At 34.8% G+C, this 21,991-nt stretch overlaps 1 protein-coding gene across 1 annotated transcript in view; it reads right to left on the minus strand.

Moving 5' to 3' along the window:
• MALRD1 (MAM and LDL receptor class A domain containing 1) overlaps positions 1–21,991 on the minus strand; it is a 653,641-nt gene that overhangs the window by 387,620 nt on the left and 244,030 nt on the right. Inside the window, exons 22-24 of the mRNA XM_024129703.1 lie at positions 20,933–21,089; positions 16,452–16,562; positions 12,533–12,746 (exon numbers count right to left, since the gene is read on the minus strand). Of these exons, the coding sequence (XP_023985471.1) occupies positions 12,533–12,746; positions 16,452–16,562; positions 20,933–21,089 (482 nt within the window). The remainder of the gene's footprint in view (positions 1–12,532; positions 12,747–16,451; positions 16,563–20,932; positions 21,090–21,991) is intronic.

Genomic DNA, 21,991 nt, shown 5'->3' on the forward strand with positions numbered 1-21,991 from the left:
AAATTTTTTGTTCTAGTTCTGTGAAAAATGCCATTGGTAGTTTGATAGGGATTGCACTGAATCTGTAGATTGCTTTGTGTAGTATAGTCATTTTCACAATGCTGATGCTTCCAATCCAAGAACATGGTATTTCTCTCCATCTGTTTGTATCATCTTTAATTTCTTTCATCAGTGTCTTAGAGTTTTCTGCATACAGGTCTTTTGTCTCCTTACGTAGGTTTATTCCTAGGTATTTCATTCTTTTTGTTGCAATTGTAAATGGGAAAGTTTTCTTCATTTCTCTTTCAGATTTTTCATCATTTGTGTATAGGAATGCAAGAGATTTCTTTGCATCAATTTTGTTTCCTGCAACTTTACCAAATTCAGTGATTAGCTCTAGTAATTTTCTGGTGGCATTTTTAGGATTCTCTATGTATAGTCCCATTGCAGAGCACAGACTCCGGACACGCAGCCTCAGCAGCCATGGCTCAGGGGCCTAGCCATTCCTCAGCATGTGGGATCTTCCCAGATTGGGGCACAAACCCGTGTCCCCTGCATTGGCAGGCAGACTCTTAACCACTGCGCCACCAGGGAAGCCCCTGGTCTGTAATTTTTTTGTATGTAGTATCTTTGTCTCGTTTTGGTATCAGGGTGATGGTGGCTTCATAGAATGAGTTTGGGAGTGTTCCTCCCTCTGGTATGTTTTGGAAGAGTTTGAGAAGGATGGGTGTTAGCTCTTCTCTTTACGTTTGACAGAATTCGCCTGTGAAGCCATCTGGTCCTGGACTTTTGTTTGTTGGAAGATTTTTAATCATAGTTTCAATGTCATTACTTGTGATTGGTCAGACCCTTTCTTTTTCTCTTCTTCTTCTGGAACCCCTATAATTCAAATGTTGGTGCATTTACTGTTGTCCCGGAGGTCTCCGAGACTGTCCTCAATTCTTCTCATTCTTTTTTCTTTATTCTGCTCTGCAGTAGTTATTTCCTCTATTTTATTTTCCTGGTCACTTATCCATTCTTCTGCCTCAGTTATTCTGCTAATAATTCCTTCTAGAAAATTTTTAGTTTCATTTATTTTGTTTTTCATCATTGTTCATTTGCTCTTTAGTTCTTCTAGGTCCTTGTTAAACGTTTCTTTTATTTTCTCCATTCTATTTCCAAGATTTTCAATCACCTTTACTATCATTACTCTGAATTCTTTTTCAGGTAGACTGCCTATTTCCTCTTCATTTGTTTGGTCTGGCAGGTTTTTACCTTGCTCCTTCATCTGCTGCATATTTCTCTGTCTTCTCATTTTGCTTAACTTACTGTGTTTGGGTTCTCCTTTCGCAGCTGCAGGTTTGTAGTTCCCATTGTTTTTGGTGTTTGCCCCCAGTGGATAAAGTTGTTCTTTGGGTTGTGTAGGCTTCCTGGTGGAAGGGACTGGTGCCTGTGTTCTGGTGCATGAGGCTGGATCTTGTCTTTCTGGTGGGCAGGACTACATCTGGTGGTGTGTTTTGGGGTGTTTGTGAACTTAGTATGATTTTAGGCCACCTCTCTGCTAATGGGTGGGGTTGTGTTCCTGTCTTGCTAGTTGTTTGGCATGGAGTGTCCAGCACTGTAGCTTGCTGGACATTGAGTGGAGCTGGGCCTTAGTGTTGAGATGGTGATCTCTGGGAGAGCTCTTGCTGACTGATATTACATGGGGCCAGGAGGTCTCTGGTGGACCAGTTTCCTGAACTCGGCTCTCCCACCTCAGAGACCCAGGCCTGATACCCGGCTGGAGTACCAAGACCCTGTCAACGACATGGCCAGGTACGTGGGGTGTTTCTTGCCTTTTGGGGAGTCTGAGGTCTTCTGCCTGCATTCGGTAGGTGTTCTGTAGGATTTTTTCCACATGTAGTTGTATTTTTGATGTATTTGCAGGGAGGACGGTGATCTTCACGTCTTATTCCACCATCTTGAAGGTCCCCCTGATATTCCCCAATTCTATGTCTCCTGCGGAAATGCCTCTCCCTGGCTTAGATGTCTATTGGCCACACCTCCATTTTTAAGATCTTTAGATATCTCAAACACAAGTCAAGAGAAATCACATCTTTTATGACCTCCTTAGCCTTTTGCTTCATTAATTAAGAAGAGTGAATTAAACTGCCAGTTATTCACTTGTCCAACCCAGAAATCCTCCACAGTAAATTAATCATCAGAACTGTAGACTTTTCTCCCAAATATTTATTCACTTCTTTCCATCTTCATTGAATGCACCTTATCATTATCTCTTGAGTGAAATACTGGAATAGTCTCCTGACTGATCCTCCTGACTCCAAAATTGCTATCATCTACACTGCTCTTCAGAGTGATTTTCTTAAAATCCAAATCTGATTATATTATTCCTCTGTATAAAATCCTAAAATGTCTCTCTGTTACTCTACGTTAAAAGACATTTCTTAACACAGATGACCTGCTGTCTCTGGACTCATTCCTAGCTACTCTCCACTCTCAAACGAAACGCTCCATACATGCTAAGCTTTCTCTCCACAAACTCATCAGGATCCATCTTTCCTCTGGTTTTTTGCTACCACTCTTTGTAATTCCTATCATCTGGAACCTTCTTTACTATTCTTTATTTAACCAACTCCCTATTCATTCTTCATAGATATAATCAACACAAGGTTAATTAAAAAATAAAAACTAAAGTATTAAAATTTTTAAGATTTGTGAATGTTATCTTATGCAAAAAAATGACACAATATTGTGATAATTTACTCATAATTAGAGTACTGTGCTATTTGCTGAATATTTAATTCCCATGTTTATGGGAAACTTTGAGAATTTAAACCATCCAATGAGAGGCAGACTAGATAATAGAGGCCTTGAACTGTGCATATAAAACGCTACTAAAGGATTCTAAGAATATATATATTGACATCATAACTATGAACATGAGAAAGGGGAATGTGAAAAAACGTGCAGAATCAATGGTACCTGTTTCTAAATCTTATAGTTGTATTATTATGAAGAACTACAAGTAGTAAGAAATATTATCATCAAAAACTCATACTGAGCAAAGATGGAAATGTAGATTCAATATTAGGAAAATTATTATATCAAGGGGTGCCTGACAGTTGAAAAGGCTTTTTATGTGAGACAGAGTACTCTCTCCTATGAAAGTGTTCAAACAGCAATCAGGTTATTTTTCCTTTCCCACCTCCATTGTCTGCCAGATCAGAGAAGTTATAGAAATGATTCTTTGGTTGGTGACTCATTTACCAATTCAGTCAATAGCAATTCAGTAGATGCTGGAACTGATTCATCAATAAACATGTCTTAGTGGAGTTCTCTCATATATTAATAGACTGTGATAAGTGCTAGGATATAGATTAAAAATTTACGATCAACTGTAACTGAGTAAAAGTGAATCCTTCACAGAAGTCTTAATGTTAGATCCCTGTTTCAAAGAGCATGGAATAACTTATTTTATTCTCTCCAACTCTATGATTCTTTGATTTTATGATTCATTAACTTGAACTTTATATCATATTTTGACAAGTTGTTTACATTGTATTTATAAAAAGGTTAGTAGCTATATCTATTATTTCTAGATTTTTCTTTTTAATGAATTAGTATTTTCAGTCTCAAAGGAATGTCAAAGAAAAGAGAGAGAAGACACAAATTACCTATGACAGGAATGAAATAGGGGATATCATAGACCCTATGGATATTAAAAGGATGATATAAGAATACTATTAATAACTCTAATGCATTAAATTGACAACTTCTATGAAATGGACCTATTCCTCGCAAAGAACAAACACAAAATGATTTGAGCAGCTTTATAACTTTTAAGGAAACGGAACTCATAATTTTAAAATTCCTGAAAAAGAAATCTCCAGGCTCAGATAGTCTCACTGGAGGTTTCTACCAAATCTTTAAGGCACACAGATCAGAAAGGAAGACATAAAACTGTCCCAATTTTCAGATGACATGACTGTCAACATAGAAAATCTAAGGAATGTATTATAAAACTTTGAGAACTAATACATGACTCAGCAAGGTTGCAGGACACATGATCTACATATAAAATTAACTGTGTTTTTATATACCATCATTGAATATGTAGAAACCAAAATTTAAAATATCATTTATAATCCCTTAAAAAATGAAATACTTAGGTGTAATCTTATAAAATATGTACAGGACTTGTAAGCCAAAAAATACAAAACACAGGTGAAAAGAAATCAAAGTCTAAATAATGGAGAGAAAAACTGCTCATGGATTGGAAGACATCCTATTAAAGCTGTTATTTCTCCCAAACTGATATATGTATTTAATAAAATTCTTGTCAAATTTACATCACTTTTTTGGTAGGTATAGAGATGATTTTTTTTTAATGTGAAAGCAAAGCCAAAGGAACCTGAATAACTAAGGCTATATAGTTAAAAAAGAAAAATAAACTAGAAGGACTCTACCTAATTTTAAGATTTATTATAAAGCTTTAATTTTCAAGACTGTGTGGTACTGATGAAGGAACAGATACTTGGATCAATGGAACAGAACCCAAAACAGCTTCACACAAGTACAACCAACTAACATTTGACAAAGATGCAGATGCAGTTAAATGAAGAGAGGACAGCTTTGTTAATGGTGATGAAGCAACTGGATAACTATTGGCAAAAAAAAAAAAAAAAAAAACCCAAACCTCACACCGTATACAAAAATTAACAAAATGGAGCATACACTTAAATGTAAAATATAATACTATGCAACTTTTAGAAGGAAAAATAGAAGAAAATCTGGGACCTAGAACTCAGTGAAGTGTTTTTGACCGTGATATTAAAAACATGATCCCTAAAAGGAAAGATCAATAAACTGGACTTCAGCAAAATTACTCTTTCCCTGTAAAGAGAATGTAAAGATAATCTAAAGCCTATGAGAGAACATTTGCCACTCACACATCTGCCGAAGGACTTATATCTATAATATATGAAGAACTCTCAAAACTCAATAGTTTGAAAACTTCTGATTAGAAAATGGCCAGAAGACATGAAGAAACACTTCACCAAAGAGGACATACAGATAACAAAGAAACACATGATAAGATGTTCAACACCGCTAGCTATCAGGGAAAACGCAAATTAAGACCCTGATGAGATATTAACCTATACCTATAAGAAGAGCAATAATAAAAATAAAATAGTTACAATACCAAATGCTTACAAGGATGTGGACAAACTGGACCTCTCACACATTGTTGGTGGTAACGTAAAATGGCATAACCACTCTGGAAAATAGTACTATGGAATGTTACATCCATGCCACGGAACGTGAGTCAACAATAAAAAGGAACAAATGATTTACACACACAACAACTTGGATGGCTCTCAAGGAGATTATGCTGAACGAAAAAAAGACAGTCTCAAAAGGTCACAAACTGCATTTACATATTTATATAACTTTCTCAAAATTACGAACTATAGGGATGGAGAACAAAATAGTGGTTTCCCAAGTTTAGGGATGGTGAGAATAAATGTAATTATAAAGGAATAGCTCAGGGGAGATCTGGGTGGAGACAGAATATTTGATTGTAGTGTGATGATTACACGAGTTTTCACATATAATAAAATGCCATAGAACTATACACACATATTGAACCATATTGTTTCCTGGTTTTGATAATATACTATACTATAAAATGTAACCACTGAGGGAAACTACAAGAAGGGTACACAGAATTTCTCTGTACTATCTTTGTAACTTCCTATGAACTCACAATTATTTCAAAATTCAAAAAATTAATGTCACGTGCCAATTATTATTCGGTGACATCATCAGGAAATTGTGATACAGTGATTTCCTTTGTATTGCCTTATTCTATGAAGTAATAATAATAAATTCTGTAAACAATACTTCCCAAACTGTTTCACAGAACAATTGTTCTATAAGGAGTATACTTATTTCCATGTAAAAAAAAGAGTTTGTGGGTAATTTGGAAAAATCCTATTTATAATACCAGGTTTTCAAAAATTCTCATAATTTTTTCTTCAGTGATGACTACCTGATTTCATAATTCTGAAAATATTACCCTAATGCATGTCACTTTACAACACTGAGTTCATGAGAAAGGGATCAGTGTTGATAATCTTGGAAAGACAGTGAAAGCTTTCTATGCCTCAGTCACTGGGCTACAGCCTGCAAATAATGAATTCCTGAAGCTTAGGACAGCAGATCCTTCACAGGAAGCCTGGTTTATAAACATTATGATACCTGACCTACTTTTGAACATAAGCTCCCAAAGAAAACAAAAGCTGTTCATAGTGCATGATTAATAAAGTCTCTGAAAATACACTAGCTGTTTTCAAGGTGATGTAAAAATCCATGTTGGGATCAGTATTTAAATACCCTAACTAAATTATTTCCCCCTCACCCATCCAAAAGTGCTTTGTACTTATTCTAACTCCCATTCGCAAGGTGAATGTTTATGGACCTATTTCTCTAACTAGACAAGAAGCTCCACAATTCTTCAGGTAATATCTTATTTTTCTTTGTTTTTGCTCCAGGGCCACTTATATTAGAGATGCCCAATGTTTAACCAAATAAATAAATGTCCAGTATGCAAGGCTAGGTCAGGATGGTGTACACTGGTGCCAGTAGAGTCCCACAGAGGCACTCTACACCTTTAAATTCATTTTTTGCCACAAATGAGCACAAATTCTGATATGCTAAAAAGTTTTAGATGGAGCACTGGATATGGTGTAGAAGTAACAGCTATAATATAACCTTACTGTGAGTAAAAAGTCACATATATATCATAGCATCAAACAATAGCCCCTTCTCCCCCCAAAATTCATCAGTTTACTTGAAACAGAGAGAATTATGCTACAACAAATGAGAAAGGGTAGTCAGGATGTAAATGAGTCAACTCAATTATGTCCTGAAGGATAACTGTTTAGGGGAATTACAGTTATACATTCATAGAAATCAAAGGAAATTGTTAGTGATGTGGTGATAATATAGAAAGGACCGTGTTTTAATTACTGCTGGCTTTTTAAATGTTTTTGAATTTTTAAAAAGTTCATGCAAATACATCAAATATCACTTGGCTCAAATCCATTATTTTTTCCAACTTTTTGCTTGTTTGTTTGTTTTTTAACATCTTTATTGGAGTATAATTGCTTTACAATGTGTTAGTTTCTGCTGTATAACAAAGTGAATCAGCTATATGTATGCATATATCCCCATATCCCCTTCCATCGTTACTTAAATGTCAATTTCTCAGTGAGAATTTTTCTGATGGCCCTATTTAAAACTATAACCACCACTGCAAGCATCTTCTTTCTCACTTTTCCCTATTTTATTTTTTGCCAGAGCACTTACCATTATGAAATATGCTGTGTTATTTTACTTACTCTGTTTTGTCTGTGTCCCCTTCCACTACCACCAAACGTAATGCAAGCTCCATGAGAGCAGGAAATTTGTCTGTACTGTTCACAACATTATTCTTAGTAACTAGAACAAACCCTCGCACATAGTAGATGCTCAATAAATATTTGCTGAATAAATGCATGAACGTTCATTCTTTAAAACTTCTTAAAATCGCCAATAAATTATATCAGGCAATTAAATACATACGTAGGCATTAAATCTTGACTTAACTATAAATGGTTCAATTAAATTCAATAAGAAAATATACACAGAATAATTTTTAATATTTAAAAAGCAAATTATTGCCCCTATTAAAATCCTGATATATTTGTATATGTCAATAAGGAAAAAAAGAATAAAATAATAGCTCTTCCTTCTCACCAGAAAACTTTTTCAAATGTTTGTATTGTTTAGATGAGTGCTTCTCAAATTTTAGTGCACATATACTTGTTAAAATGCAGTTTATGATTAAGTCTGGGGTGGGGCCTGACTTCTGACAAACATGCTGTTTGTCTCTAGAACCAAGATTTGAGTAACTGAGTTTAGATAATTTTTCAGCAGTGTTAAATTGCATATTGATGTAACATTAAAAAATGATATTTTTAGAAACATTCATCCAATAGGAAAAAATGTGTTAAAAATATTTGTAATAACTTTAGCAAGGTTACTATAAGTAACTGAGTATGAGTTTGATTTATTGTTAATCACGTGTTCTTTCACCAAGAGGGAAACCTAACGCAAACTATGGACTGTAGTGATAATGACATCTCCCGGGTAACAAATCACCACTCTGGTGGTGGACATGATAGTCTGGGGGGGCTGTGCATGTGTGGCGATTAAGTTTTGCTGTGAACCTACAACTCCTTTAAAAAATAAATTCTATTGAAAAATTTAAAAGACAGCCTCCAGAATGAGAGAAGATATTTGCAAATCATACATACGATAAGGGCTTAATATCCAGAATATATAAATAACTCTTACAACTCTACAATGAAAAACACACAATCCTGTAAAGAAAAGCACAAAGAACTTTGACAGTTCTCCAAAGAACATACACAAATGGCCAATAAGCACAAGAAAAGATGATTAACATTGTAGTCATTAGGGAAGGACAAATCAAAACGACAATGAGATTCTACTTCATACACACTAGGATGGCTATAATTTAAAAAAAAAAAAAAAAGAAAGAAAATAACAAGTATTGGCTAAGTTCCAGATCTCCTTCAAGAATTTGCCCAGGAGGGGGAATTAGATGAAGGGAGTCCAAAGGTACACACTTCCAGTTATAAGATAAATAAGCACTAGGGCTGTAATGTACAACATGATGACTATAGTTAGCACTGTTGTATGGTATATTTGAAAGAGATTAGATCCTAAGAGTCCTCATTTCAAGGGAAAATAATTTTTTTCCTCTTTTTATTTTTTTGTACCTATACGAGAAAATGGATTTTAATGGATTACCACTAAACTTATTGTGGTAATTATTTCGCAATATAAATAAGTCACAATGATGTATACCTTAAACTTATACAGGGCTGTATGTTAATCATTTCTCAGTAAAACTGGGGGGGAATAAATAAGTAAAATGAAAAAAAATTGTTTAAATATCTTTCATCAGGCCTATCCTCATCAAGCTCCCTAATATTGCTATTTGCTCTCCCTCCATTTTTCATCTCCTTTAATTTACTCTATATTTTCTCATAGAAAATGTATCACTTATCAACTTCTGACAAACTCTGTAATATACATACACACAAACACACACATATGGATATTCTGTGTGTGTGTGTGTATGTGTGTGTGTGTAGAGGAAGAGAGAATATTTTCTGTTTAACACAGGAGAATGGGTAATATGAGTATTGTTTGTTTCATTTATGGATGTACACTAGATGTCTCAACCACTGCTTGACATAAACCTTTTCAGTAAATATATGTTAAATTAATTTGATATTTTTGTCTTCTATATTTCTCTTGATCGTTCTTGACAGGGTCTTGAAAATGTTATCAGTCTTTCCAAATCCTTTCTCTCTGACATTTGTGTTCTATTCCATTAATTTGTATTATCAGCTAATTAATTTCTTTGGTAAGGATTTAAGTATATAAATTTTTCACTAAGCATTTTCTTAACTAAATACCACAGGTTTTTTAATGCACTATTATTATTATTATTTATTTAAAACATTTTCTAATTTTACTGTAATTTTTTGGTGGGGAGATGGGTTATTAAAAGTGTCTTCTAACTAACAGGGAATTTTCTAGCTTTTGTCTTACAACTGATTTCCAGCCTAATTCAAAAGATGTAATCCATGTCACTTTGATCCATTTAAAATTACTGAAGTTTGCTTAGTGCTTAATAACATGTATTCTGTGTGTACTTGAAATAGATGTCTGCAGTTGAGAAATACAGTATTACATGTGCCCATTAGGTTCAGATTACTTACTCATTATTCTGGTCAAATATCCTGCATCCTTACTAATCACAGTGCAGAATTAAATTATTTTGAGCATGCCTGAGATACTCTTTATGCATCACCAATAAATATGCTAATTGGAAAGTACAGAGAAACAAAAATATGATTGTTTGCCAAAGGAGCCTCTATACCAATGGCAAAATATGTTCAACTAAGATTTCAGATTTCTCAGATACACAAATCACTTTCTTTTTGACTATGTCCTATATTTTAGATATATTTATATTATAAAGCAAAAAAAAAAAACCCAGTTAATCTTTCTTCCAAATCTTGCTTTCTGAGCCTATATTGGTCTACAGAAAATTAAAGCCACAGGTACTTTGGTTTTATAAAGGATTATTTTCTTTTCCTTTGTCAGAGATAGTCTATTCCTTTACAAAGAGCCCAGCAGTTTCATTCTTTCTTCTATTCCTAGGTGGTGTATTTATACCAAATGATATTTTAGACGTTTTTTTAGAGTTGTGATACATGTTCAGCTTTTACTTAGACTTCTCACAAAAAAAACCCACAAAAAACAACCCAAAACAAACAAAAAAACCCTCACACAAGTTCCAAAGATCATGAAACGTAAGCCTAAATTATTGGTTGGTTGTCAGCCAAACTTCTGAGATCAGTTGCTATGGTGATTTTTTTTTTAAGTTTTTCTTCCTATTCTTCTGGGTCTAATTAAGCATCAAAGTTTATAGAATATGCAGGAAAAATAACAGCACTCATAATTCATATAGCAGGTTCTAGCCACTCTATAATTAAAACATTTAAAACCATTAACATAGGAATACAATTGAATTTTTAAATACATAATAAAATAAGCAGTGTTATATAAAAAGAAATCATATTCATGTAATAAGAGCCAATATCAAAATGTGGGTTACTTTTAAGCCTTGTTCTAACTTTTTGGTTGTTTATTTGTTCTAAGGAGCTGAAAACAATTTCTTCTTCTTATAAAATATCTGGAACTAATTCATCTCTCTTGCTCCAGTATTACTGATATCACAACCTCATTCAAATGTTACAGTGATTTGGCAATCAGTTCACCAGAAAGCACCTTCTGATAAAACCTTCCCTCCAAGGGCTTGTAATTACTTTTGTCTTTATTTTCCATACAAAAGAACTACCAAGACAATACATTTCAGTACATTTCTCTGACCTTCTTAGTATATCAGTATACCCTCCCAAACACAGATAGAGGATTCCTAGAAATATTCTCATATTATCTAAATACCAAAGAGTTCAAGGAAAATTTAGCCAGAAATAAAATACTTTAAACACTGAAAGAATTGCATTAAATCATATCTTGGGAAAGAGATAAGTTGGCAACATGACAAATAAAATTCAAAAGCATAATATCTGTTCTGTTCGACTGATAACCTAATAGATTTGTGAGATACTCAAATGAAAAGGGCAATGAAGAAAATGTAAAAGCATTTGATGCAGAAAATAACTAAAAACGCAGCAAAAATATTCATAAGATAAAGGTAAAAATTAATAAAGAATACAAGATTAGCCAAAGTTTTTCTTGGTTCATATAATAGTAATAATTGATATTATAAGATATAATCCACACTTGAAGAAACAAATAGTTATTGGATATACACAGGATTTCTACATATACAACTTTTTTGGATTTCCTAAGATTCAGTTGTACACAGAGGTGGTATGGTAGCTTGGGCAAAGCAGTGAATCATAAATCAAAGTACTTGGAAACTAGGATCAACTCTCTCAGTACCAGTTTTATGAAATTTGACCAAATCTTAGCCACTCTTGTTCAGCAGCTTTATCCATGGAATGCACAAATAATATCTGTCCCACTTACCCGTCGGGTTTCTGTGAAGATCAAGTGGAGATCAGAAGATAGAAGGGCTTTGAAAGTTAAAAGTTCTATGTAAATGTGAGCTCTTAATATACTGACGTTGTTCTTGTGATTCCAGATTTGGTTTCAGAGGAAAAAAGAGATCAAACTGTAATATGCTAGCTCAGAAATTATTATTGGTAATAGTGGAATAATTTGTCACCCTTAATTCTGACAATTTGTATTCACCTCATTTGCAATGAAATGAGGCAACAACGCAGTTTTCCATGATTTTACAGACTTCCCTGAATGAGCACATATGGCCCATTTAGCTAAGGATATTTTAATAGGTGCCGTTTATTATCAGTTGATCTCTTGTAACAATAATACACAGCTGATATGTGTTTCCCTTAGGAGATCACGTTGTCTATTTTATACATTATCTGGATATTGATTTTTTGTTTTTTTAGCCACTTATCCCAGCTCATAATTGACCCAAGGGAATGACAACTCCCTGAAATCCGTCAAAGCACAAAGGCTTGTCAACCTTACATGAATTGCCGTTGATGCACGTTTTGCTTGCCTTCTTTCCAAAAATTTATTTCATATGGAAAATACTTGTTTGCATTCCGTTTGTCTTTGAAGACACCTGTTTTCCAGTTAATCTCTAATTCTTCACATACAAACAGAAAGCCATTGATTAGTTTTAAATGACTTTTGGTTCTAAATTAAGTATTGAGAGGGAGAAAGGAATGTATTTAAATGGTTAAATCACCTTACCTGCCTTGGCTGCTGAGTTATATATACTCTGTATTTTTCATCAATGAACCCATTGCACAGAGGAAGGTTGTGGGAGACAAAGGCAAAAGTAAGGAGACAGAACACTTCCACTTACCACAGATGAAAGGAGTCTCATCTGAATTATCAGCACAATCGTTCACAAAATCACACAGCTTGTCCCTGGCAATGCAGTGCTTGTTAGCGCATGTGAATTCTTGAGCCGTACACGTTCTGTCTGCGCTAAGTAGGGGGGAACAATCTTGAAAGGAAATATCATCCACTGCTACATCTCCTATGTAACTGATACCACGTTTTGCCCTGAAGACAATCTTTAAAAAAAAATAAAGCCAATATCAGTTGACTCGTCCATCAAGAATTCAAAACTTGGGGCAAACAGTAAATACAGTACAGAATATAAGGGCTTGAATCTGATAAAAATGACCCCGTAATCCCTACGATGAAACTGACCCAGGAAGTTTGAGGGGTATAGAAGATCTCTACCACACTCAACAGGTAAGAATGTGGGAGTTGCAACACCACTGTCTTTTGTCTAGATTTTTAGGATACAGGGCCTAAGAAACTGGCAGGAGTCACCTACCACTGCAGCCTCTGCAACTCGCAGACCCAAAACAATACCTGCTCACTTCTGACAGCCTCATCACACGTGGAAGCAGGAGGTCAACCAGGTGACGGAATGCACCAAGAGACAGAAGATGCAAGCATATCTTTTATTTTATTTCATCCACTTCTTGCCATTCCTCTGATCTGTTCAACTCAACTATTTGAAATCGAAAACACGTCTAACCTCAAAACTATGAATTTTTTTAATTGGCCACATCTTTGGACTTGAAATGATTGTGATTTGCCTTTGATTAATGTATGTGATGAATGAAATTCTCCTGTGTGCCACTGCTGGACAGTGAGACCCCACTTCTACAGACTTTGATAGAACTGATGAAAAACAGTCACAGGACTCGCTAAAGTTTTCAAAGTGAAACTAATTCAGACAGCTTCTATTGAATTTGTCTGCAAGCTAAATATGTATTTGTGTGTTAACATAAGAAATATTCATATATTTTAAAGTAAATTTAGGACAATGAGAGATGCATTAACAAGAAATACCTATTTACCTCCATGATTTTTATACAAAATAGTTATTGTCATGAAACTCCCAAACATCTTTTTACCAAATCTAAACAATTATTTTTCTTGAAAGAAGTAATTAGCTTTTCCTTAAGATGTGTTATGCTTTTATACTATTGTATGAAAACCTAGTTGTTTTCCATTTAAGATGAGAGAAAAGAATAACTGAAAATCATGGCTTTCACATTATTTTAAAAAAGCAAATAAATGTACAATTTTTATATAAATTCATGTATCAAATTTACATAAAAGGCATACATTTTTTTTTTCTTCAGAGCAGATGTGCTGGAAAAGAAAAATTTGTAAGATAGATTAAGAGCTTGGATGTGATTAAGGTGAGGTGAAACTAGAAAGAATACTGACTACAACTCTCTTATAAGAAAATTGAATCCAAGAAAAACATGGATACACAAATTGAAAAAGGTACTGTATTATCTGGATATATCTGAACACTTAATTTAAATCTGTGAGACAATGCTCTGTGATTAAGAAATCAGATAATCCATTGCCACACGATGTTGGTTAAGATTCCACAGACTTTAATACTGAATGTGATTAAACTTTTTTTTCAAGAGCAATTATGATATATTTTTTTCTGGTAAAATAAAAGCTGGGTCAATCATTTTGTAAAATTTAGGAAGCAATAGAGCATAGCGTTTGTATTATGGACTTGTAGATGACCTGCCTGTGTTTAAAGCGTATCACTGCCATTGTAGTTACATAAGTAGGGAAAGTTACCCAAGTTCTAGGTATTTCTGTGCCTAATCTATAAAATGCAGGTAATAAAGGTAGGTACCTCATACAGTTACAGGAGTAAATTTTTTGTTCATAGAACAGAACTTAGCACTTAGTAAGTGCCAGGTATGTGACTGCTCTAGTTATAAAAATTATTATAATTAAATGTTATGTTTAAATTGGGGGTTCCCAAATATAACTCTGAAAACTACCCAATGCTGTATACTTTTACTCAAGGGTTAAAGGCACTCATGTTTCTGAGGCTAAAGGGACTGATACTGTAAAAATGGAAGAACCATGGATAGCATGTGTGTCTCACTACTGTTTCTCCAGTGCATAGTAATGTGCTTGCACATAGTAGGTTCTTGATACGTTTTTACTGAAGGAATGAATGAATCACATTAAACATCAAATATTCAGAAACCATTAATATTTCATTTTAAGATTCAAACAACATGGGCATGTTACTCTTCAAGTTTCAATATGTGAAAAATTAAATTTCAGAAAGCCTACATTAATAATTTATTCCTCTGCTTAAATCCCTCTTTTTTTTTTTTTTTTTTTTTTTTTTTTGTGGTATGCGGGCCTCCCTCCACTGTGGCCTCTCCCGTTGCGGAGCACAGGCTCCGGACGCGCAGGCCCAGCGGCCATGGCTCACGGGCCCAGCCGCTCCGCGGCATGTGGGATCCTCCCAGACCGGGGCGCGAACCTGGTTCCCCTGCATCGGCAGGCGGACGCGCAACCACTGCGCCACCAGGGAAGCCCCTTAAATCCCTCTTAATGTTGTTTTGAACATGATTTTACCATGCAAATATTCTACTTGCACAGACTAGTTAAGAATTCACTGCCTGAAGTGGAAGCCAATGCCTGGCAGCAGCACAGCCTTCTGCATGTTCTTGCTGATGATTCTTCTTGTCTCAGTTAAAAGGAGGTTAAACAGGTGGAATCCTCTAAATGATAAATTTGATACTGTGCAAGGCCACTAAATTGCTGTCCAATCTTTTCTTCTTCAGGTTGAACTTACTTCTTATCCATTTCCTAAATTATCTACAAATGACCCATAAGAAAACTGGGTCCCAGCAAGAGGTCAAAAATATATGGGATTTATTATAGCTAACATTCTAAGAAACTGGGGATAATGTTGTATCAATGCCTTTAAACAGCTGTATCTAGCCTGTGCTTCCAGTGGAGTTGAGAGGGGCTGATCTATCAGATATGGCATGTGACTGTAGATACAGTTACTGAATATTCACAGCTGATTTGGTTACTCTCGCTACATATTGCATTTCCAGTCCTCTCTATAATTAGCAAAGATATTATAGCTTGTATCTATAGATAAGTGGCTCTAAATTCAAGGAATTAAGCCCTGCGCAGTTATGACTAAGAAAAAGTGTTCTCTGACATAAATGGCTCTGGATTCCCACTCTCCCTTATCTAATCTTAAATCTTAATAGCTAAGCTTTACCTTCCAATAAACACCCCTTCTGTCAAAAACAAAACAAAATAAACAAAAACTCCAAAAGCAAAAAACACACACATCCATGGAGCTCTTGTTTTCCTGATAATCCATAAAAAAATAAAATTCACACTAAATATCTTGGCACATAATTACTTTCAGTTTAAACCTTTTATTCTACGTATTACTTGTTCTTTTCCTTTATTTTTAGGTCTTATCCTCCTAATATTATTGTAATCTACATGAAGACAAATACAGCATCACCCAATTTCGTGCCTCTGAAAATAATTTTCAGTCAAGTAAATCTATTTTCTCTAATAAGGTTCAACAATATAGTGTGCTTTCAAAGGTCTCTTTAATTGGGTTTGAAATAAACCAATGTAATTACTCTGCAGTCTCTGAGAATATATTTGCAAAATAGTGGGAGGTGTTCTTAATATGTAGGAGGCTGACTGTGGAAGCAGGAGACGGTTGTCACTAAAATGAGACTTTCCTAGAAAAACGGTTGCCTCTCTGGGAAAAAAAATTAGGGCATTTCAGAACCGCAAATTCCTTATGGAAAATGCTGTATGGAGTGGTAAGCGTTCATACAGCACATCAGAAAGGGACAGGGAAACAAGAAGACAAGGGGTAGAGGAAATAAATTAAAATTAAAGAATCAACAAAGCTCAATCATCACCTAAATACTTGGATTACGAACCTGCGTATGGGAATGAACGCCTAAAAACACCTCTATTTTTTTCCACTGTGCACCTTGCTGTCCGCTTTGAGCCCACAGTTTAGAAGTAACATTGTCTATCTTGCTGAGTACCTGCAGAGATAAAGCAAGTAAGAAGCGTTGAAATATTTTACCTCGACAAATTCTAAACATGTAGAATTCTCCAAGTAATTTTTTTTCATTTTAATATCAACATGAAACCCTGAGAGACAAGCTCAGACATTTTTCATTAGATGTCTTTGTTTTCTAGAACAGCACTGTGCCCCCAGGGTACCTCATGAGCTTTGTGTAATAAAGTTGTGCATGAATATCTGTCAGTCAAGTCTGAAGTTATCTGGGCACCATTTGATTAAGAACTCTTAACTACCTTAGTTTTAAAAACTCTGACAGCAAGAACAATTGGAAGTCTCAATGTTAAATAATATTCATGTAGTTACATGAAAAGCACAGAATTATTTACTAAACACAGTTTTGAGAATGACATTAGGTTCATTGGGGATGGTGATGTTACAATGGGAGTCCATTCAACTGCAACAGCACATATGGGTGATGTGAGTGGACACCTACTCATCTAAGGCAGCAAGAGCGCCCCACCCAACAAACTCTCACCAGTACTACTGGACCCTCATTCTAAAGGGAAATTGAGACTCATCTCAGCAGACAAATTATCATGGCTCTTCTTTTAGAATGACACAAAATGAGCCATCAAGAAAGTAATTAAATAGGGAAGAGCAGTAGAGATCCACATTTTAAAATAACTGACTTAGATGATGTATTTAATTATTTCACAACACTAATTTTTAACAATACAATGTGTATAATCAATTCATTATTCACATAAAGGGTTTGGGGAGGTTCTGACTTTTGAAAGTGAAGGTAACTTTGAATGCTTTCATGATCAGTTTTTTAAAAATTAAATGCAGGGGACTTCCCTGGTGGCGCAGTGGTTAGGAATCCGCCTGCCAATGCAGGGGACACGGGTTCAAGCCTTGGTCCGGGAAGATCCCACATACCGCGGAGCAACTAAGCCCGTGTGCCACAACTACTGAGCCTGTGCTCTAGAGCCCATGAGCCACAACTACTGAGCCCTCACGCCACAACTACCGAAGCCTGCGCGCCTAGAGCTCGTGCTCCGCAACAAGAGAAGCCACAGCAATGGGAAGCCCACGCACCGCAACGAAGAGTAGCCCCCGCTCGGCGCAACTAGAGAAAGCCCGTGCGCAGCCACAAAGACCCAACACAGCCAAAAATAAATAAATAAATTAATTTAAAAAAAAATTAAATGCAAATGGTTATTTTTATAGAGCTAGAGTTTCTAGAGTTACATAAAAAGTTATATGTGGCTAGCAAAGACATCACTAAATTCTTGAATTCAAGTTGAATCAACATATTATTAAAGTCAAGAAAAGAGAATTTCTAAAAAATATAAAAATCATTTTTGAAGGATACTAAAAAGAATGTATAGGAATTAGATCTTTGTATGAATACTGCTCTATACACAAATCACTAAGGAAAACTGTGTTCGTGCAATATAGTAATGCAACATTTAATGTTATTTTACTCAGCTGTGCACAAAATAATGATCATATGTATTACCATTTTAATTATTTGATAATTAACTACTTATAAAATTTTAAGGTTGTTTTATAATTTTTCATCTAGTAACACAAAATCTTATTCTGAAAAAATGAAAGCCTATTTTAGATAATTAATCTCAACCACAAAATATACCTGGTAAGTAATTCTCATTTTTCTGATGCAAACCCTGTAGTTAGCTGTATTGATTGTTTTGTCTAAAACCATTTTTAAAAACTCAATGCGACACAAATGGTAAATTGTCACATCAATCCACAAGACTACTTGGATGCTTTCAGATTATTAAACATGCATACATACATATACACAAACAAGTTTACTCTTAAACTGTTTTTGGTGAGAAGTCCCACCTATAATAAATAAAACTATTCTTCCAAAATTGCTTTATAAATTTAACATGTTTCCAATAAAAAAGTAACAGCATTTTAAAAATAAGATATGTTTATCTAATTTGGGGAGGAAAATAATATTTAATATGGCCAGGAAAATCCTAGAATAAGACAGTTAAAAAATGAGAAAAAATACCTAATATTAAAATTACATCAAGCTACTAGGAAAGAAGTGGTTAAGCAGCTGATCTGCAGTCTATTTCTATTTACTGGGGAAAAATAAAGTAGGTAGCCCAAGTGTAATCTCTTTGCAAATATACTAAACATAGACTTCTTGGAAAACAAATTAATGCTATTTGACAGGGGGAGAGACCTTATCTATGGCTGCTTTTAGCGAGATATCCCTGGTCTAAAACTGCTCATGTAAACAATTCTGAAATCTGGGGATTTATTTTTCAGACATGGCTTCTTGGAAAATGTCACGTAAGCTATGAAACAGAGTATAAATGGAGATGCTTCAAAATTGAGTTGGCTTCTCTGGGTAAATGGTGTGTCTATATATATACTTACAAACCTTATCTATTATATAAGGCATGTCTAATAGGGGAAGACAGGATCTAGGGGATCTGCATTAAAATTGTAGAACCTCTTTCTGTTTTGTCCGTATAACTTGGTTGTCTAAAAGAAACAAGGACCCCCTGGAAAAATAGTTACCTCCAGGGATGTAACAGGATAACAAAAAGATGAGTCTGGAACATCTTCTTGGCCAGAAAGAAAGGAAATGATCAAAGAATGATTGGACTTGTCAAAGAGACACAGAAGTCAGTTTAAAGGGTCTCCTATAACTGAATCTGGGACAATGTAAGAACCAATAAATAGTAATAGTGTTGACAACAAATTGGATAAAATAGGAATCCATGAGTCCACACTGATATAAATCAATAAATGGAGAATTTTTCTAATAAGAGAAAACCAACCTACAAATGTAGACAGAATAATGGAGTTAGACACAAATAGGAAATCATCATAGTAGAATTAATGTGGCAAAAAATACTAAAGGAAGCAAAAATTAGTGGGTATAATTGAGTTGCGATCAGGATTTTACATACTCTCAAAATATCTCATCACAAAATATTTATTGATAACAAAGGGAGCAAAAGTACTGAGACCAATAGACATCAGGTACTAACCAATGGGATGCAATAAAAAGAATACAATGTTGGTGATATTACAGGGAAAAAACATGCTTAACATTGAACAAATCCAATTTGAAGGACATTTCACAAAATGACTGGATTATAACCTTTAAAAATATCAAGATCATAAAGCTTAGGGGAAATGAAGGAATTACTTCAGTTTTAAAGACACTAGGGACTTCCCTGGTGGCGTGGTGGTTAAGAATCCACCTGCCAATGCAGGGGACACGGGTTCCATCCCTGGTCCGGGAAGATCCCACATGCCACGGAGCAACTAAGCCCATGCACCACAACTACTGAGCCTGAGCTCTAGAGCCTGTGAGCCACAACTACTGAGCCCACGTGCCACAACAACTGAAGCCTGCATGCCTAGAGCCTGTGCCCCACAACGAGAAGCCACCGCAATGAGAAGCCCGTGTACCATAATGGAGAAGAGCCCCCCTGCTCGCCACAACTAGAGAAAGCCCACACACAGCAATGAAGACGCAACGCAGCCAAAAATAAAATAAAAATAAATAAATTTATAAAAAAATAAAGACACTAGAAAGAAATAACAATGGAGTGTGATAAGTAATTCTGTATTGAACACAATTTTTCCTATAAAAGATGTTATTGGGACAATGGGCAAAAAACAGTATCTCTGAGTGAAGAATAGCCCCCCTGCTCGCCACAACTAGAGAAAGCCCACACACAGCAATGAAGACGCAATGCAGCCAAAAATAAAATAAAAATAAATAAATTTATAAAAAAATAAAGACACTAGAAAGAAATAACAATGGAGTGTGATAAGTAATTCTGTATTGAACTCAATTTTTCCTATAAAAGATGTTATTGGGACAATGGGCAAAAAACAGAATCTCTGAGTGAAAGGTAGAATGCAGTTGTCTGTGAGATTCTTGCAACCCTTTGTGAGTATGACACCATTTAATTTCTTTTTTTTTTTTTTTTTTACAATAAAACAGTTTGAAAGAGAATATCAAAGACAGCAAAAAGGCACATCCGAATATCACCAGAATGTGTATATTCATTTGATTGTGTTATTCTCAGAATATTGATACTGAAACCTACATGACATATTTCAAGGGTAAAACAGTATTACACAGAAGCTGCAACCTCAGAATAAAGACCATAATCATAAATAGAATAGTTTAAAGAAATCCTATTAGCCATTCAGGTCCAATTCTACTAAAGCTTTTTTTCAATCATACTGTTTTCAAACCAGTGAAGTGTTGATAACTGTCCATTTTCATTTATTAGCAGACTACATATTTTAATAACACTAAATTATACAATATGAATTTTTGTAGAAGAAATTCAGAAAATGCAATTGCCTAAGCAGTACCTGGAGAGAACCAACTGTGGCACCATTCATATGAGTCCAGAACACCAGGGTACATTTTGGTCCCGTGCGTGAAATAACAGGAGTGAGGATGTCAGCCATGTCACCAAACTTTCCATTTGAGCTATCAGCATACAGGTACCAGCCATCTGCGGTATTTCTGGGGAAAGAATGATGCATTTATCAGGTAAAAAAAGAAAATCATAAAATACAGTTTGTCATTAACCATATTTTATTGTTCTAAAATTTGTCCTAAAAGTATAACAATGTTTTTAGAACAATGGTGATGCATAAATAATTCTACTATTTTGATTTTGAATCCATGTGTCCATTGGTACAATGGACAAAAATTATGGTAAAGGTTGAAATCATTAGGCCTAATATGTAATAACTTGGTTGATTTTTTTATAATAATACTGCTGATACTCTGATCGGTTTTGTAGAGTTTTTTTTGTGGGTAAAATGAGACACTGAAGCATTGAATACATTTAGAAGAGGCATAAAAAGAACAAAAATATAAATAATTAAAGTATGAAAAAGAGAAAGGAAACTGTCTTGGAGTTCTACTCACTGGTCTAAAAGGCTTTCAGGTTCAAATTTATTTTATCTATTAATTTAGGTCAGTTTTACTTAAACATATTTTAATAAGCAGGTAGATAACCTTTCAATGTTGTTTTAAGTAAAGAAGGGTATTTATTGGTTCACATAACTGAAAAGTACAGGGGATACACTAGCTTCAGGCACAGTTGGATCCAGGGGCACAAACACTGTTATCAGGACTCAAGTCTCTCCATCATTTGGCTTAAGTGGGTAGATAATTTTTAAAGTGTGTCTTTTTTTTCCCCTAGTTCCAAACCAGAGAGGGAAAATAATGATGGAAACACTTAAATATCAATGTAATCTTGCCATAAGGGATAGAGTTTATGCCCCCACTTTAATTACCAATTCAAAAAAGAGATAATAAAACATTAAAGACATGCTATGTAACACGCAGCTTTTTTTTTTTTTTTTTTTTCCGCGTTACGCGGGCCTCCCAATGTTGTGGCCTCTCCCGTTGCGGAA

The sequence above is a fragment of the Physeter macrocephalus genome, chromosome 11 (assembly GCF_002837175.3).
Source record: "Physeter macrocephalus isolate SW-GA chromosome 11, ASM283717v5, whole genome shotgun sequence".
NCBI classification, from domain to species: domain Eukaryota; kingdom Metazoa; phylum Chordata; class Mammalia; order Artiodactyla; family Physeteridae; genus Physeter; species Physeter macrocephalus.